Raw genomic sequence first — 20,790 nt, 5'->3', positions numbered from 1 at the left:
AACATTTTTTTCCGGAATACTTACACAAATGAGGGACAAAAGCATTCAGTCGTTCCCAAACAATCGGAGGAACAAACGATAAGGTGACACAAGGTGCAGACAGACTCCTCTGGGTAATCCAAAAACTCAGAGGAACAAATGACAACTAAGATGAGCCAGCAATTTCAATGTATTACACCTCTTCCTGCCCCACTGGAGCCAAACCCAATGCAAAATTCACTCTACTAGCCTGAATGAAACGGTAGGTCCGACAGATAGGATGAAGACAATTGTCAATGTGAGAGTCCAGCCACAACACATCAAGATGTTCCTCACATCTCTCCTCGCTTGAAAACACCATCCATTAAGATGTGAAAGGCCCCTCCTCCACCCATGAAGAAGCTTATCTGTAAATCTCACTGATATCTGATGGGTCTTTTCCAGAATAACTCTGACCCCTATGGAATCAGCCATTTTTCATCCCTGTAATTACAAGGGATACAAATTCCATCAAAGAGATATGGCGCCCAAAAAAAGTTAGACTCCAAACTTATAAACTTGGTGAGGATAAAATGTGACTATCTAACCATTGCCTCCAGTTATCTCTGTGAGACTAGCTCTTTTTAATATCAAGTCACTCAGTAATAAATCAATGATGATTAATGACATTACAACCTATGAGCTGTATTTTTTTTGTCATTAAATGAAATCTGGTGAACAGAGAATACCTGTTAAATGTATTTTAAATGAGACAAGACCAGCAATGTTTTATTTTATGAACACATGTCAAATGGAGAAAAAAAAGGCAATGGTATTGCTTATTTTTCATCATTCCAGTGTAAAGAATTTATACTGGGTTATTTTTTCTCTTTTGACGATCCATGTTTTTTAGTTAAAGATGACCCAAAGGTTATTGTTTTAATAATTTATACACCTCAAAGATTCAATCGAACATTTATGGAAGGGGTTCACCACAACATGTCATCTTTTTCCATCTAACCCGATCTCGTGCATCCTCTTCTCTAACACCCACTGTCCTCATGTCCTCCCTCACAACATCCATCAACCTTTCCTTTGGTCTTCCTCTCGCTCCTTTGCCTGGCAGCTCCATCCTTAGCACCCTTCTACCAATATACTGACTCTCTCGTCTCTGAACATGTCCAAACCATTGAAGTCTGCTCTCTAAACCTGTCTCCAAAACATCCAACTTTGGCTTTCCCTCTACAAAGCTCATTTCTAATCCTATTGAACCTGCTCACTTGGAGTGAGAACCTCAACATCTTCATTTCTGCTACCTCTAGTTCTGCTTCCTGCTGTTTCTTCAGAACGACCGTCTCCAATCCGTACATCATGGCCAGCCTCACCACTGTTTTATAAATTTTGCCCTTCATCCTAGCGGAGAATCTTCTGTCACATAAAACACCAGACACATTCCGCTAACTGTTCCGTCCCGCTTGTTACCGTTTCTTCACTTCGTTACCACACTCATCATTACTCTGTATAGTTGACCCCAAGTATTTGAAGTCATCCACCCTCACTATCTCTTCTCTCTGGAGCTTCACTCTTCCTCCTCCGCCCCTCTCATTCACTTTTTCTTTTTGGATTATCTCTCTCACAGTGGACATGCACCTACAATGAAAGTTTCAGACCCCTCCATGATTTCCAAGTGGGAGAACTTGTAGTATAGCAGGGTGTTCAAATATTTATTTTCTTCACTGTATGTCATCAGGACCAACTGTATTTCAATTTTTCATTCTGTTCAGTGCCTTTCTAACTTCTCGCTTACTGATCAATGCCACTACCCGGTCAATCACGCTTGCCTCTTCTACTTTATCTTCCCTCTCATTTTCTTCATTCTTTAGCTTTTCAAAGTACTCTTTCCATCTACTTAGCACACTACTGGCACCAGTCAACATATTTCCATTGCCTTCCTTAATCACTTTACTTGCTGCACATCCTTCCCATCTCTATCCCTCTGTCTGGCCAACCTGTAGAAATCCTTTTCTCCTTCTTTTGTATCTAACTTGCTGTACATGTCGTCATATGCCTCTTGTTTAGCCTTCGCCACCTCTACCTTTGCCCTACGATGCATCATATTCCTTTCACCTCTCCTCAGTCCTCTCCGTGTCCCGCTTTTCTTCGCTCATCTCTTTCCTTGGATGACTTCTTCTATTATAGGGTTCCACCGCCAAGTCTCCTTCTCCCCTATCCTACCAGAAAACACCCTAAGTACTCTCCTGCCTGCCTCTGTGAATATCTTGGCAGTCGTATTCCAGTCTTCTGGGAGCTTCTCCTGTCCATCTAGAGCCTGTCTCACCTCTTTCTGAAAGGCCACACAACATTCTTTTCATCTCCTTTCTCAACTTCCAATACCTGACTTTCTGCTCTACCTTTGTCTTCTTAATCTTCCTACCAACTACCAAAGTCCTCCTACATACCACCATCCTATGCTGTCAAGCTACACTCTCCCCCACCACTACTTCACAGTAGGTAACCTCCTTCAGATTACACCGTCTGCACAAAATATAATCCACCTGCGCGCTTCTACCTCCCCTCTTGTAAGTCACTATGTTCCTGTCTCTCCCTCTTCTGGAAATAAGTGTTCGCCACTGCCAATTCCATCCTTTTTGCTAAATCCACCACTATCTGGCCCTCAAAGTTCCTTTGCTGAATGCCATACTTACTCATCACTTCTTCATCGCCCCTGTTTCCTTTGCCCAAAATGTCCATTGAAATTTGCACCAATCACAACTCTCTCTGTCTGGGATGCTCAGGACTACTTTGTCTCATTGTTTCCAGAATTTCTCTTTCAGCTCCAGTTCACATCCTACCTGTGTGGCATAGCCGCTAATCACATTATACATAATAGCCTCAATTTCAAATTTAATCTTCATCACATGATCTGATAGTCTTTTCACCTCCAAGATATTCGTGGCCAGCTCTTCTTTTAAAATAACTCCTACTCCATTTCTCTTCTCATCTACTCCATGATAAAATAATTTAAACCCTGCACTGAAAACTTCTACCCTTACTACCTTTCCACTTGCTGTCTTGGATGCGCAATATATCAACCTTTCTACTAATCATCGTTTCAACTAACTCCTGAGCTTTTCCTGTCATAGTCCCAACATTCAAAGTCCTAACACACAGCTGTAGGGTTTGTGCATTCCTCCTCTTCTTCTCCCGACTAAGCCGCTTCCCTCATCTTTTTTGTCTTTGACCTACATTATTTGAAATTCTATCTACGCCTTGCAAAATAACAGTTCCGGGGGCGGGCGTAGGAACCCCGGGCCACGACCTAACCATTATGGAATTCGTGTGATGAACCCCCATATATGTTTGGCACAGTTTTACGCTGGATGCCGGCTGATATCTTGCACAAATTGTGTGCTGCCCAACGGGTTGCAGATAGTCCAGTTAAGATTAAGGTAACAGTCAAGGTCAAATGAAAGCAATCACATAAACACAGTCTGCACATATGGTACACAAATCACATACTACCTGTGTGAAAATATAAAGAATATGGCGATTTAAAGGATATGTGGATGGGAGGGATTCAAACCACAATGGCCATCACTCTAGTAGTTGAAGGTTGAGTCCAAGTTTGATGTTTGGTCCTTGTTGTATACCCTATGTAGGTAATGATTTTAGCGCGCTAAGATGGGTTGAGCAGATTCAACGCGAACGATATGGCACCATTTTGGGTATTAAAATAAACTAAGACTTGTTAAATTTTCTACATGTCCTCACGGTAGTAGTTACTACAACAATTTTGTCATAATGGGGGACTTTAGCAATCATGCTAACAATGACATGGTAAAACCATTCAAAGAACTTTCTGTCATACTACACACATTTGAGCTCTCAAAATATTAAAAAGAGTCCAAGTCACACTCAAGGTCACATCTTAGATCTGGTCATCTCTAAGGATGTTGAAATTCTATCAATTGACATTAAGGATATGGCTATTTCTGACCATTTTTGTGTATTTTTTAATGCCAGATTCTTCCAAAAGTTCAGACAACTGCTATTTCTATTCAGAAAACGTACATAAATGAGAGTACTGAGTTTATGGAGACTAACTGTGCCACAAACTGAATCCTAATGCAGTTGATGAACTTTTGGTCAATTTCACTTGAAAAATTACAAATCTCATGAATGTTGTCACTCATTTTAAAACTAAGACCATCCTGAGGTGACCTAGAACTCTGTTGAGGAGCACACTGATGGTTAAGAGCTCGAAATCAAAGTGGAGTAAAGCAGAACGCAATTGGAGAAAAAAATAACTCCAAACTGATTCTGACCAATGTTCCGTCGAAGCTGCGCAACTGCGCGTTTGCGCACTTGTCGCACACTCAGCGCAGACGAAAACAGATCTAGCTCATTGAACTACAGCATGACGTCTTTTTAGTTTTTTACACGGCAACACACTGCCTCTCACAACGAGCTACTGCTCAGCCACACTGGGGCACACACTCTACTTCCTAGTTTGTCTGACCCCGCCCACCTCCGCTCTTACACTCATAGTTAGAAACACAGCCCACCACCAGTCTGGGCAACGCAGAGTAAACAGCTCGACATGCTGCTTATGTTTACTCTCAATAATAATAGTAAAAGTAATTTAAAAAAAAAACGGTCTGCTGCTCAGCCTACTTCTACTTCCTTGTTTACCTGACACCACCCTCCTCCGGCTCTTAAAGTGGTACACTCATAATTACAACACCGTCCAGCCAACAGTGCTTTAATTAGCAACACAGTCTGGGCAGAGAGTTAGATATGCTGCTTATGTTTACTCTCAATGATTCTTCTTTTCCATTTGGCTTGTCCCGTTAGGGGTCGCCACAGCGTGTCATTTTTCCATTTTAGCCTATCTCCTGCCTCTTCCTCTCTAAACCCAACTGCCCTCATGTCTTCCCTCACCACATCCATAAACCTTCTCTTTGGTATTCCTCTTGCTCTTTTGCCTGGCAGCTCCATCCTCAGCACCCTTCCACCAATATTCTCACTCTCTCACCTCTGAACATGTCCAAACCATCGAAGTCTGCTCTCTCGAATCTAGTCTCCAAAACATCCAACTTTGGCTGTCCCTCTAATGAGCTCATTTCTAATCCTATCCAAGAAGCTCACACCAAGTGAGAAGCGCAACATCTTCATTTCTGCTACTTCAAGTTCTGCTTCCTGTTGTTTCTTTAGTGCCACCGTCTCTAATCCGTACAAATAATGGTAAAATAATGGTGCTCTCTTTTTAATGAATGTCGGAGTATGTGAATAATGGAAGAAAAAGTGGTGAAACTGGATGAGATTTTCTCTTTTTTGAGTAAAAAGGTATGGTCTGAAGCCAAAGTAGAAAGTGCAGGAAGAAATGGTGTGTAATGTTAAAATTCCACCTTGGCACAGCCTGATCGAGGATGAAAGCACAGAAAATACAGTGCATAAATAGCTAATTCTGTATTTTAAATATAGGAGGCAACATAACATTAACCCCAAAACTGTTTGGGAGCATCATTTAGCTTTCAACATACATTGTGAAAGATATTCTGCAAGCAACAATTCAGTTTAACACAAAGAAATACAGGGATATCATTGTGGGTTAAAAAAAAAAGAAAAATTTGGAAGCGACATTTCAAATTTAAAGTTCATACTTGGCTTGGTTTGGTTTGGTTAGCAATGTATTTTTTCTTTGTTGACATTCATTTTAAGTTTGCAAAAACAAAAAATTGTTCTTGAAAATGTAAATGCTGGAATCTGAATCTTTGAATGAGCCATGTAGCTTCAATGGATGACACTGCTCTGATCACAGTGCATATGTCTGATGTTGCTCACAGTGGTCAAAGGGAGCGCTCATGGGCTTAGTTTGCTCAGACACTTAAAGAATTAGAGGGAACAGTGACTATGACCTGTATCTACAAAATCATAGTAATTTCAACCAAGAGTTAGTCAGGGCAAGACAGCAACACTTCTGAAATTATCAGTAAGAATACAGTAATCCCTCATTTTTCACGGTTGGTACCAGAACCACCTGCAAAAAGTGAAAAACCACAAAGTAACGGGTGATATATATTTATGTAGGTACCAGAATGTTTAAAATATGTAAACAGTTTTTGTACTTTGCATATTTGAGACAAAAAGTTTAGTTAAATCTTTAATTATAAAACCTTATGACTATAATAAATAGTTTTACAAATGTATAATATATGTATTGAAGACTATTTTCCTTTTTTTGGATTTTCATCATTTGCTTAAATATGACCTTATACATTTAATCAACAGATAGGTGTTGTCCATTTGCTAATCAGACAAGGATGTGCTGTGGAGCGCGGTGGCTGTGCTTGATATTTGTACGCAGAAACCAGCTGGTGGCATCCTCCTCACCCAGGCGTTGCCATGGAGACGAACAACACCAGATAAGGAGCGGAAAGTTACTATTCCGGCTGAAGAACAGACTTTTACTATGGACCCATACATATAAAAACCTTGTGTTACCGGGCAGCCTTTGTCTTCTTCTTTGGGCTATCCTGCCAGAAGACACACACGCGCGGCAGATACCTAGATAAGACCCGGACATCTGTATTGCACATTCCTTTGTAATAAATCCATTTACTCGTCTAATCATTGGTCATCTCTTCCTCGATCAGTGAACAAGCGTAGGGTCCAAACTCACAAATCCCTCCAATTTCTTGGTGACCCCGACTGTACCGTAAGTCGAGGGAGGTAGAAGGGCGTTGGCCGTCAACAGATGAGATTTTTTTGGAGAATATGAGAAACACAGGAGTGTTTTATGAACAAGTCAAGGGTGGTCGCCTGTACCTCTGACTTCTCCAGGTTACGACCCACATAAAACCAAGGGTAAGCAGAAGCCTGTTACTGTCAAATTCTGCATATTGAACTGCTAACATTTGAGAAGTCCCTGGTATGAAATTGTTTATGCCTCATATGAGTTGTTGAATGTGTGATGATAAAGTAGTGACAATAGAGATAAAGAAGTGAGAATAAGAGATAAAAAGAGGTTGTATATACTGCCGTAGCTGACATATATTGTAGACGTACAAATAGACTGTGAGGTTTACGTATTACACCGATGGGGGATAGGATCCCTTAAAAAAAGAGGGTTTGCCGTCAGTTTGAGCCTGAACGTTGCAAGGTAGCGTACGGAAAAAACGAATAGTATAGGCTTTCTAATTTGTTGCGCAATTGGAATTCGGTTGGGTTCAGTTGAAGAAGACTGACCACTACATTAAAATAATCATGGATGGTTAATGTGATCATGAATTTGCTGAATATAATCTGACTAAAGATGAAATATACATTGAAATTTAGCGACAAATGATGGCTAATGTTGACAAAAAGAAACAAGATAAAGAAAGGAAGCGCGCTGGAACTTTTTGGTCATAATTCTACGAACTGTGTTTGGAGGAAGACGAATGATGAGTTCCATCCCAAGAACACCATCCCTACTCTGAAACATGGGGGTGGTAGCATCATGCTTTGGGGGTGGTTTTCTGCACATGGGACAGGACGACTGCACTGTATTAAGGAGAGGATGACCGCGGCCATGTATTGTGAGTTTTTGAGGAACAACCTCTTTCCCCCAGTCAGAGCATTGAAGATGTGTCATGGCTGGCTGTTTCAACATGAAGCATATCAAGGTTCTGGCATGGTCAAGCCAGTCTCCAGACCTAAACCCAATAGAAAACCTTTGGAGGGAGCTGAAACTCCGTGTTTTTCAGCGACAGCCCAGAAACCTGTTTCATCTAGAGAAGATCTGTGGAGAAGTGGGCCAAAATCCCTCCTGCAGTGTGTGCAAACCTGGTGAACAACTACATGAAATGTTTGACCTCTGTAATTGCAAACAAAGGCTACAGAACCAAATATACATTGGTTTTCTCTGGTGCTCAAATACTTATTTGCAACTGAATCACACAATTCATTAAAAAAAAAATCATACATTGTGATTTCTGGATTTTTCTTTTTCGATTATCTGTCTGAGTTTTGCAATGTTGCATCCTTATTTTGTCACATTTTTTGTTCATAAATTGGACTTTGCTGTGCATATTAAGTTGAATGTCATTTTTTTTCTTAGCTGTTTTGTCTGAAAATGCATTACCTTTAACAATCTTGTCCCTATGTGCCACACATTTGCATATTGCAATTTTCTTTGGTAGCTGTAGTTGTTGGTAGTTGTTTACAAGTTCAGCATGTGTGACAGGTTTCCCTGTGGACATTATCATTCCTCTATTCTTCCAATATTGCTCAAATATATAGCACGTAGAAAAGGCCTACTAACTGTCAGTATAAATTGTAACAGCTCTTCCTGCCATAATTCTGCACGCCTCTGTCAATCCGACAGGACCAGTAGCCTGTACAGAATAATGAGAAGGAAGTGGCTCTGCCTTTAACACAGCCTCTCGTGTCACTGCATAACCCCTTTGTGTTTTGCCGAGCTCATTCATTTTTTACAAGCCATTCACATAAAGGATAGCTCCTGTTTTGCAAGGGTTGATCTTTTAAATCTGTCTTGCAATTTATAATTTGTTCTACCAGTTCTTGACAGTCATACTGCAGTCACTCACATTTGACGAGCATGACCACGTTCGCGCGCCTAAATGCTCGCAAATCTGCACGGTTGAGCACGGAAAATCACGCGCGTAAAATTTGTTACAAGTACAAAAAATAGATATTGAAAGAAATCGCTTATTTTGTGTAGTCTTGACATTAATTTATGTGTTTATTTCGTAAACGTTGTTAACTAAACAACGCTGCTCCAAAACAACCAGTATTCACTCTGAAACAGGAAATGCATGTTAACCGTAGTGACCATGTACGGAAGTTAGGCCGTAACCGCATGTTCAAAGCTGCCTCACGTACTGTGAGCGCATTTACGTTGAAAGTCATCAACATAATGAGCCATGTTAAAGGAAATTCAGTTACACCAGGGGTGCTCATTGCATTGATCACGAGGCAGTGTGACGGCAGGAATCCAACTCCGACAGTAATTTGTAAGTCCTAAAAATGACAATTGTTTTTTCATTTTCAGTTTGGCTGCCTTTATGACTATCTCGACCGAGAAGAGCTTTTTGTAATGTATGATATGTATCCACGTTTTCCTCTTTGCAATTTTTGTTGTGGATGGATGGATGACTTCGCATCAAAACACAGTCTCCTGGAACAACCAGTTCATCTTATTGAATAAAAGCAGAATTTTCCTCTGGTAACTTTAGTTCATTTCTCTTTTCTAGTGTCTTTTGCATGTAATTAGCTAAATTAGCATCATTATCTAGTTCCCATTGTGTGGAAAATATTGGTTATGTATATGGTCTCCCAAACAATGTTTCAAATGGAGTAAAAAATGTCAAAGTTGTAATGTTGACGTATAGTTTCACTCGGTCTACACATTGTCCATGGTCTGTGTGTTTTTTCCATACATTTCTTCAACCTTTTTTATTTTTCCATTCCATTGGTTCTCTGATCAGGAATGAAACCCGGGCTGCAGTGGTGAGAGCGTCGAATCCTAACCACTAGACCACCAGGTCTTTTTGCACACAGGACACCTCTGACCTTTTACAGTTTTTATGACTACTCTATTGAAGTTACCTGCCAGTGACTAGTATTCTCAGGGTTTCATTTCTGCCGCAGTCACCTAGACGCACAAGTCACTCACCCTTTGTGAGTGTGTGATTACCCTACTCACCAACAAGTTTCAATGTAGCAGTCACCTAGACGCGCAAGTCTCTCACTGCTTGTGAGTGTGTGAGTATATTACTCACCGACAAGTTGTTCTCCTCCTTGGTTACCCGTCAACTTTCAGTTCCCAGACGCAGAGCTGAGGCCCAATCCCCAGAAAAGGGTCTTCAATGCCGTGGCCACGGTCTTTACCTGGATGTCAATTCAGTTCCTGGAAAGTTCAGGTGTCTTGGGATCCGGCTCGAAGGACCAAAATAAATGTCAGGTTCAATCAGTGTGATATTTAGTTAAAACCGTTCAAAATGAAGAGAGACTCACTACCACTTTGCTTCCATGCAAGGAGAACGGAAGAGACCTGCACCCCACAATTCTCCACCACGCTCTGGAGCAGTTCTCCCTGGCCCCTTAATTTTATTTCCGTTCACAATTACAACATCCCCAAAAGGGGGAAGGACAGCATATATCAGACGAGTACATAAAAAATAACATTCGTAAGCGTTTTAGAATTAGTAAGTATGGCAAAAGTCATTTTGAAATAGTTCTCCAGGTGCCCTCCATCAGTCTGGCTCTGTCTTGTCTTCTGCAGTCAGCAACCTCCTCTTTTGAGCGCTGATCTGTTTCCTGTTGAATTGCTGAATAAAGCTCTATAGCAAAGCATTTCTTCGTTGAAGCAAATCACTTCCTTTATAGCGCAGCAAATGTATGATAACTACATTTACAAATGTTCCAACAAACACAACTATTTAATAATAATGTTTTTAGGACAAATGATGAACTGTTCCAAGAATTCCAAATAACAGGCAGGAATTTTCCTCAAAACAAATTAAAAGGAGCTATAAAAACAAAGAATACCAGCACTTCAGAGTACACGAGAACAGGCACAGTTTGTCAAACAAATAGTAAAGCTTGTCACGCAAAGTAAAATACCTCTTTCAAGGGTTTATGAATTAATTTTATGAACCAAATTAATACATCTACCAATCACCAAATGGGAAGATCTCTCCATATCTGTCAACTATAACTACTGGATACAGATATATAACAACACATTAAGAATGACATAAAAAAATACAAATCCATATCTCATAAAATATAAAGTACTCCATCAAGTACATTTTACTCAGTTAACTATACATAAAATCGTCTTTTCTTCATTAAATATATGCTTGCGCAGTTAGTGAAAATAGCTTGAAGCTTCCCAGTCAGATTGTGATCTTTGGAGAAAATGTGTCAATTTTGCTCTCAAGATGGAATGAAAAATTGCACAGTGAAAAGAAAATATGTGGATGAACACAATGTTTTTTTTGTTTGTTTTTTTTACCAGAGTGGGAGAGAGCTTTTGTTATTGTTGGTGTTGTTGAGACCAACTGCCAGCCACTATGGCATTTCTGTCAGACATCTATTACATTTCACATCAAACTTCAGCTGTCTTCACGCTAACATCGACCTGGAATTTCCGAAATGGATTGAACTTTGCAGTCACAAGTTAGCCACATTGAAAAATATGACAGAAAGGAGATGTTTTTTTTTTTTTTTTTAAATAATGACACACGCTTGCATTTTGCTAACTGGCTTGGAACATTGCAAGGGCCAAAAAGCCATAGAATGAAGGGGAATTTAATAATAATAATGAAAAAAAAAAAATCACCCAGTGATGTCGCTGACATCTTGTGTCCTAAAAACAAAAATCTTAAGCAAATGGTATCAGACCTTCAACTGTCATGCCAGATTGTTGAACAGAGAAAATTGGATATTAACATGGCTACTGATTCACAGTTGCACCCAGACCTCCAATAATCTATGTTAGTGTTGCATTTGATGAGAGTAGTGACATACAAGACAAGACTTGATTGAATTGGTAGTTTGTCTGTGTGAGAAAGAGCACATAAATCTATTTTTTTTAATTATTGGTGGTACCTTGCAGGAGTTGATTTTTCTTTCTCATCATTTGGTGTGTGACATTTACAATAAATCTGTCTCGGCAAAGGTAAGAGTTTGCATGTTCTCCCTGTGCCTGCATGGTTTTCTTCGGGCACTTTGGTTTCCTCCCACATCTCAAAAATATGCATTCATTGGAGACTATAAATTGCCCCAAGGTGTAATTGTGAGTGTGACTGTCTCCATTTGCCCTGCAATTGGCTGCCAACCAGTTCAGTGTACCCTACCTCCTGCCTGATGACAGGTGGGATTGGGTCAGCACTCCCGCTTCCCTTGTGAGGATAAGTGGCTCAGAAAATGGATGGATGGCTGACTATTCATAGACAAGTGGTCTCCTTCTCTTAACATGTTAAATCTAGACTCTTGATTTCTTTGCATGGATAGGGTCCCTTCTGAAAATACCAAGAATACTTTCCTAAGGGTGAAATTAGACTTGAATTTTGGATTCTACGTTGTGAAGGTTGTCATTGTTGTTGGATTATTTATACTATGTATACAGCTCTTATAATTTTTGTGACTATTGTTATTATTATTAGAATTTTTATTTTCATGGTGGGACAACACATGCATGGAGTGGGGATTTTCTTCTCGTCCGTATGTTAGCAGTTCTACTTTCTACGGGGGTGGAGCATTTTTTTTATTTTTTATTTTTCCCCTCACCCAATCCCGATCTCAGGAATAAAGGGAAGGGACCACTGGGATGACATCTCTGGGAGTACTGGCTGTGTGATGGTAACTCGCCCATGTGCCGTCAGTGCTGGGGTCGTGCTGGCTGATGTTCACCTGGGTCAGTGTCAGCTGGTGTCCTCCGTTCTGCCTGCTGGTGGGGCCCCTTTATTGTTCCTTGGACCATCTTACAACTCGTCTCGTTATAAAAGGTGTCCCTCTTGCGCTCGCCTCCTCCTCTTTATGCAGGGGGGTGGGAGGTCAGGTGGTCCCTGCAAGCTGTGGGGCCTGATTTTGTCCCTGCATGGTCTGGGGGAAGCCCACCTCCCACATACAGGGGTGAGTAGTAGGTGCTGGCGGGTGTGTGTGTGGTTGGGGGTGTCCTGGTGGTGGTGGTGGTGCTGGTCTGAAAGTGGTGGCACTCTTCGTCAGTGGTTGCCAGTTCCGATGGGCCTGACCTGCAGGAGTCATGGGTCTTAATCATGCACTTAACACACTGTCACACTCTAAACTGTACATGTGTTTCCACTTATCACATCTGGATGCATAACAATGTCAATGGCAATTTGGTGCACCTGCACAAAGCATTTACGGTTTGTAGAAAGCTTCCATAAACCTACAATCTGAAATTTTCTGTATTTATGTTATTCATTTGCGGTCTTTTTTCAGGACTTTACAACATGTCGTGGCTCTGTAGAAAGCCGTGACGTCCAATAGGACTACTTCAGTTTGACGCCATCCCTCACTCCTGTTCGGGGGTTGCTACCACGACAGGCACAGACCACCTTACGGCCACAGTGCCCCAGCAAAGGCGATGCGGAACATCATCCACTCAGGCTTGATGTCCCCCACCTCCCCCGGAACATGAGCAAAGTTCTTTCCAGGTGGGAGTTGAAACTCCTTCTGAAAGGGGAATCTGCCAGCTGTTCGAAGCTGACCCTCATAATATGTTTGGGCCTGCAATGTCAGACTAACATATTCCCACACCATCTGTGCCAACTAGGTGGTGATAATTAGGCAACTCCACCTCTCCAAGATATGCAGCTGGAAGTCCCATGACACGACCACAAAGTTGATCATCGGACTGCGACCTAGGGTGTCCTGGTGCCAAGTGAACACGTGGACACCCTTATGCCTGAAAATGGTGTTTGTTATGGACAGTCCGTGATGAGCACAGAAGTCCAGTAACAGAACACCACTCGGGTTCTGATTGGGGGGCGGGGGCATCCTTCCCAATCACACCTTTCCAGGTTTCACTGAGCATTGAATTCCCCCAGCAGAATGATGGAGTCCCCAGATGAGTGCTCTCCAATACTCTTTCGGGGCTCCCAAAAGGATGGGTATTCTGAACTTTTGTTTGGTGCATAGGCACGAACAACCATCAGGAACCGTCCCCCTCACTTGGCGGAGGGACGCTACCGTCTCATCCACCAGGGTGAACCCCAACGTACAGGCGCCGGGTCGGGGGTCAATAAGTATACCCATACCTGTTCGGCGCCTCTCAATGTGAGCAACTACAGAGTGGAACAGAGTCCAATCCCTCTCAAGAGGACTGCTACGTAAAGGTGAGTCCGGCTATATCGAGTCGGAACTTCTCAGCCTACTTCCCTGCCAGAGAGGTGACATCCCATGTCCCTAGAGTCAATTTCTGGAGCGAGGGATCAGATCGCCAAGGTCCCCGCCTTTGGCTCCCACCCAACTCACATTGCAAATGTTTGTTGGATAAATAATGAAAATATATCTTTTTTGTGTGTCTACTATTTAGAAGGTTTGCTTTACAAATTTGGATTTGGATGTGTTTTTAAAAAGCTTGGCTGAAAGTTTTTTTTTTTTTTTTTTTTTTTTTTTTTTTTTTTACAAAAACAGTGACTATGTCAAGCATGCAATGTCTGTCTATCCATCAATTGGAGCTATAGTAGTTCAATTAAATGTGAAGGACTAAAGTAAAAAGTAATGAGAATTAGTAACTAATTCATAGTAATGTAAGAAATTAAATATCTTCTTCTTTTCCTTTCGGTTTGTCCCCTTAGGGGTCACCACAGCGTGTCATCTTTTTCCATCTTAGCCTATCTCCTGCATCGTCCTCTCTAACCCCAACTGCCCTCATGTCTTCCCTCACCACACCCATCAACCTTCTCTTTGGTCTTCCTCTCGCTCTTTTGGCTGGCAGCTCCATCCTCAGCACCCTTCTACCAATATTCTCACTCTCTCACCTCTGAACATGTCCAAACCATCGAAGTCTGCTCTCTCGAATCTAGTCTCCAAAACATCCAACTTTGGCTGTCCCTCTAATGAGCTCATTTCTAATCCTATCCAAGAAGCTCACACCAAGTGAGAAGCGCAACATCTTCATTTCTGCTACTTCAAGTTCTGCTTCCTGTTGTTTCTTTAGTGCCACCGTCTCTAATCCGTACAAATAATGGTAAAATAATGGTGCTCTCTCTTTAATGAATGTCGGAGTATGTGAATAATGGAAGAAAAAGTGGTGAAACTGGATGAGATTTTCTCTTTTTAGAGTAAAAAGGTATGGTCTGAAGCCAAAGTAGAAAAGTGCAGGATGAAATGGTGTGTAATGACGTCTGTAATCCGTAGATCGTGGCCGGGATCAACACTGCTTTATAAACTTTGCCCTTCATCCGAGCGGATACCCTTCTGTCACAAAGAACACAAGACACCTTCTGGCAACTGTTCCACCCCACTTGGACCTGTTTCTTCACTTCTTTACCACACTCTCCATTGCTCTGTATTGTTGACCCCAAGTATTTGAAGTCATCCACCCTCGCTATCTCTTCTCCCTGGAGCTTCACTCCTCCTCCTCGGCCCCTCACATTCATGCACAGATATTCTGTTTTACTTCGGCTCATCTTCATTACTCTCCTTTCCAGTGCGTGCCTCCATCTTTCTATATGTTCCTCCGCCTGCTCTCTACAGATCACAATATCATCTGCGAAAATTAAAGTCCAAGGGGATTCCAGTCTAACCTTAGCTGTCAGCCTATCTATTACCACTGCAAACAGGAAGGGGCTCAGAGCTTATCTCTGATGCAGTCCCATCTCCACTTTAAATTCTTCTGTCACACCTCAATATTGTTCTGCTGCCATCATACATGTCCTGTACTATTCTAACACATTTGTCTGCCACACCAGACTTTTGCATGCAGTACCACAGTTCCTCTGTTGGTACTCTGTCATAGGCTTTCTCTAGGTCTACAAAGACACAATGTAGCACCTTCTGACCTTCTCTGTACATTACCACGAGCATCCTCAAGGTAAATAATGCATCTGTGCTACTCTTTCTAGGCATGAATTCACACTGCTACTCGCAGATACTTACTTCTGTCCTGAATCTAGCCTCCACTACTCTTTCCCATAACTTCATTGTGTGGCTCATCAACTTTATAACTTTTCCTCTATCGTTTCCACAGCTTTGAACATTGCCTTTGTTCTTAAAAAATGGGAACTAGTACACTTTTCTTCCATTCTTCAGGCATCTTTTTGCCCGCTAGTATTCTATTGAATAAGTTGGTCAAAAACTCCACAGCTATCTTTCCAAATTGCTTCCATACCGCCACTAGTATGTCATCAGGACCAACTGCCTTTCCATTTTTCATCCTTTGTAGTGCCTTTCTAACTTCCTCCTTACTAATCACTGCAACTTCCTGGTCCTTCACACTTGTCTCTTCTACTCTTCTCTCTCATTTTCTTTATTCATCAACTTCTCGAAGTATTCTTTCCATCTATTTAGCACACAACTGGCACCAGTCAACACATTTCCATCTCTATCCTTAATCACCCTTACCTGCTGCACATCCTTCCCATCTCTATCCCTCTGTCCGGCCAACCTGTAGAGATCCTTTTCTCCTTCTTTCATGTCCAACCTGTTGTACATGTCATATGCTTCTAGTTTAGGCTTTGCCACCTCTACCTTTGCCCTAAGTCGCATCTCAATGTACTCCCTTTGCCTCTCCACAGTCCTCTCAGTGTCTCACTTCTTCTTTTCTAATTTCTTTCCTTGTAAGTATTTGTGTATTTTGTGTATTTCTGTATTTTGGGGTTCCACCACCAAGTCTCCTTCTCCCCTTTCCGACCAGAACACACAACAAGTACTCTCTTGCCTGTCTCTCTGATCACCTTGGCTGTAGTAGTCCAGTCTTCCGGGAGCTTCTCCTGTTCATCGAGAACCTGTCTGCACTCTTTCCGAAAGGCCGCAAAACAGTCTTCCTTTCTCAGCTTCCACCGCATGGTTCTCTGCTCTACCTTGTCTTCTTAATCTTCCTACCCACCACCAGAGTCATCCTACACACCACCATCCTATGCTGTCGAGCTACACTCTCCGCTACCACTACCTTACGGTCAGTAACCTCCTTCAGATTCCATCGTTTGCTCAAAATATAATCCACCTGCGTGCTTCTACCTATGCTCTTGTAGGTCACTCTATGTTCCTGCCTCTTCTGGAAATACATGTTCACTACAGCCATTTCAATCCTTTTTGCAAAGTCCACCACCATCTGTCCCTCAAAGTTCCTTTCCTGGATGCCTTGCTTACCCATTACTTCATCGCCCCTGTTTCCTTCACCAACATGTCCATTACAACCTGCACCAATTACAAATGTCTATTTGTCTGTGATCCTCAGAACTACTTCATCTAGTTCTTTCCAGAATTTCTCTTTCAGCTCGGGGTCACATCCTACCTGTGCAGCATTGCCGCTAACTACATTATACATAACACCCTCAATTTCAAATTTTAGTCTCATCACTCGATCTGATACTCTTTTCACCTCCAAGACCTTCCAAGCCAGCTCTTCCTTTAAAATAATTCCGACTCCATTTCTCTTTCCATCTACTCCGTGGTACAATAATTTAAACCCTGCTCCTAAACTTCTATCCTTACTACCTTTTCACCTGCTCTCTTGGATGCACAATATATCAACCTGTTTCCTAATCAGCATGTCAACCAACTCCTGAACTTTTCCTGTCAGAGTCCCAACATTCAAAGTCCCTACACTCAGTTGTAGGCTCTGTGCATTCCTCTTCTTCTGACGACGAATCCGGTTTCCTCCTCTTCTTTGTCCTCAACCCACAGTAGCTGAATTTCCACCGACGCCCTCCAGGTTAGTGGTGCCGGGGGCAGGCGTTGTTAACCCGGGCCATGACCGATCTGGTCTGGGATTCTTTGGAAGAATACTCATGTTTGTTTGGCACAATTTTTATGCCGGATGCCCTTCCTGATGCAACCCTTTGCATTTATCCGGGCTTGGGACCAGATTGCACTGGCTTGTGCCCCTATAGGGCTGCATTAATGTAAGTAATTAAATATGTCAGCAGTAATTGAAGGTGTCCAATTAGTTTGCATCACCATTCATCATTATGCAGTCAACTGCATTCCATTAGCTTCATGTCCCCAGTCGACTTCCAGTTTGTTCAAACTACAGCATTTTCGACTGACCAAAATGTTGAAATGAATGTTTTAACATTCATTAATTTATAGTGTTGATTAAATGTGTTCAGTCAATAAAGACAGAGAAATTGTTCGACCTTGTTTAGTCCACCCTGCGAACAGCTCTATCTAACCTCTCTTCTATTAAGAATGAAATAAAATACCAAAAAACAGCATGTAGTATTTCCGAGAGTTTATTACACTATGACAAAAAATGTACACCATAACAGTTGTGAGCATTTCACTTCCTGGCAAACATACAATGTGTTTTTATAGGAGGTAAACTTTTGAGCAGACATCTATTACTGCCTCTGAAAGAAATGGTGTTTTAAAAAATATATAGGGACACCCCCCCCAGGACATTATAGCATTAGCATAAGTATATCGTCTACAATGGCAGCAAAGGAAGATACACCTCTGACAAAATAAACTTACCCCCAAAAAAAACTGCTTATGGAGACCATTCTATTGTAAACACTTAATGATCATTACACTAGAATGTGATGAATGGAAGGAGTGATTCAGTAAATCATTTGTTGATGAAAAAACTTTTGTAATACATATTACTGCTGTGAGTTTACAGCAAATAGTAAACAGTAGCATCCTGAAATGTGTTTTGAGAACCACCGCATCAGTGGTCCAATGGTCGGTTTTATTCACATACTCTATACGTCACCTTGTACTCAGAAGCACTGTATTCGAGTATTATTATCTATCACTGTTTAACAGTAGCTAATTGGTGAGAAGTCAAAAATATGAAAAAGATACGAATGAAAAGTAAAAGGGAGGCTGTGACACCCACTTGTAATTGGTCAGAATTGTGTAAAAATAACCAAACCACTTAAGAAAGGACCAAAAAAAAAGGAATTGTGAAAAAAAAATATGGACATCGAAAGTTTTTCCACCTGACAGTGATAATATGTTTTTAAAAACATTCAAATTACAACATTTTATTGTTATAAGCTGGTTCGTGTAATACGTTAGGGCTTTGTATTTTCATACGATTCACAAATAAGACAAATATCACGAGACTCAACAAATTACATTCAACTGCAAGAAGATACAAATCTGAATTATATGTGCTCTTTTGCAGTACACTGCAATTATGAGCAGATAGGGGTATAGGGCTCACGTTTTTGATAGATTTGTACATACCCAATTCCAAGTTGGGACTGTGTTTCACAAAAAAAAAAATCAGAACAGAATTTGCAAATCATGTTCAGCCTGTATCTAATTGAATACATGAGAACAGGGGTGGCGAACCCGCGGCTCTTTGCTCTTTTTCTTGCGGCTTTCATGAAGCCAGGAAAGCATATTGAAGTTCTGTTCCTTTAATGTGTGTGCACGCGCGCGCTTTGCTTGAGTTCTTTATGGTAGTTGCAAGCACTCTTTGCGAGCATTTATTACAGTATTTGTGCGCCACTTTGCATGAGTTTGTTACGGTTATTACGGGTATTGTGACAACAGAGTGAGTGTGTGTGTCCATATGCATCAATGTGTGACCAATAAAGGCTATGATAGGCACAAGCACTCCTGTGACTCCTTGGCGCTTACATGCAGTGATTTCCCCAAATCCTCTCCTTTTGTACCCAGTCATGGCACCCACCTCTTCCCAATTAGCCTGTTCACTTGTGGGATGTTCCAAACAGGTGTTTGATTAGCATTCCTCAACTTTATCAGTCTTATTGCCACCTGTCCAAGATTTTTTGGAATATGTTGCAGCCATAAAATTCCAAGTTAAGGATTATTTCCTATAAATATAAAGTGTATCAGTTTGAAATTTTAATAGATTGTTTTTGTAGTGTATTCATTTAAATATAGGTTGAACATGGCACAAATCATTTTATTTATATTCAACAATATCCCAACTTAATTGGAATTAGGTTTCTTCATGTCTCAGTGTAGGAATGCTCCCAGAGTAGAAAGTCTAGTCTGAACAGAGAGCCTTTCAACCATAGAAACAACTCATACATACTAAGTCTCCAGAGGTTGAAAAACTCCGTCAGTGTGATTTGTAGACGTCTCCTGCTGGATTGACTTTTACTCCTTTTGTGTCTGTCAATCAAAACAGAAAACAGCCCAAAGTTTAGAAATGGTAATGCATACATATTATACAAAGTAATGCTTTTATGCCTTGTTGGGGTATCTATAGGGAATTATAAATCTTGTTTGGAGGGCCATCAATTACTTAGGGACTTGTGCTCAGTCTCTCTAACCCGTGATTAGCAAGGCAATGCTGTAAATCTTTTCTGCACTGCCAATTTTAGAAAATGTGTCTGTTAGCAAGTCAGACTTAATTTTGCTGAAAGCCAGTAAATTTACAAAATACCACGCTGAGACCAAATTTCTACACCCCTAACTAAGCAGTGAGGCGAAGTTAAGAGCTGTACTATTCAATTGACTCCTGGACTACACACAAACAAGATCATGTCAGAGGGATAAAACAAATTGAGCTGCAGTGTTAAGACAGATTAATTACCACGACCTAACAGCAAATTTAGTAGCATGGTTAATTTAATAGTGTGATGCTGATTTGCTGCCTTTTCTGGCAAATCAGCAAGTGGCAACAGGAACTTCATGCAACCACAATTATATTTTCGTAGGGGTGAAAATCTTCTTCTTTGAGCACAATTAGGACAGTGATAGATAGCCTTGCAACATTTACACCTTGCTACATACCACTAGAAAAATGTAACTTGCTTAAGATAGGGGTTAAGTTCAGGGAGGTCACTGGGATAAGCTCCAGCACCCTCATGACCCTCTTGAGGAAAAGTGGTTTGGAAAATGGATGTATGGATAGCCTACAGTAGCTCACATAAACTGTTGTCCATATCCTCCCATATCCAATAAAAAAAGTAAATTGGTGCAAATTTAAATGCGGGGAAAAAAAGACAATCATTACTTTTGCTCACAGCTTCAAACCTACCAAAACTAGATCCTATATTCTCTCAATTTTGTTTCACCCGAGGTTCTAGACTTAGTGGGAATGTATGCATCTGCAGTCCTGTGGACAGTGATCTAATAATAGCACCGACTAAATTGAAAATGCCTAATATGAAAATTAAGACATATCTGCTCATGAAACTGATA

The 20,790-nt window shown here is 41.1% G+C and overlaps 1 protein-coding gene across 16 annotated transcripts in view; it reads right to left on the bottom strand.

Moving 5' to 3' along the window:
• Positions 1 to 20,790, bottom strand: part of adck1 (aarF domain containing kinase 1) — a 163,662-nt gene that overhangs the window by 3,461 nt on the left and 139,411 nt on the right. For 12 of the 16 annotated variants that reach the window (XR_009798615.1, XR_009798617.1, XR_009798618.1 and 9 more), the window contains one exon: positions 19,624 to 19,755. Coding sequence is in view for 3 of the 16 variants with exons in the window: in XM_061844907.1 (XP_061700891.1) it covers positions 12,526 to 12,722; positions 19,676 to 19,755 (277 nt within the window). In the remaining 13 variants the exon portion in view is untranslated. Of the gene's footprint in view, positions 1 to 10,007; positions 12,723 to 17,878; positions 19,756 to 20,790 lie in introns of those variants that run through there. The other 4 variants (XM_061844907.1, XM_061844909.1, XM_061844908.1 and 1 more) reach the window with 4 other exon arrangements.

This window comes from Syngnathoides biaculeatus, chromosome 15 (genome assembly GCF_019802595.1).
Source record: "Syngnathoides biaculeatus isolate LvHL_M chromosome 15, ASM1980259v1, whole genome shotgun sequence".
In the NCBI taxonomy this organism is placed as follows: Eukaryota; Metazoa; Chordata; class Actinopteri; order Syngnathiformes; family Syngnathidae; genus Syngnathoides; species Syngnathoides biaculeatus.
Note: the sequence above shows the minus strand (reverse complement) of the source record. Positions and strands in the feature narration are given on the sequence as shown.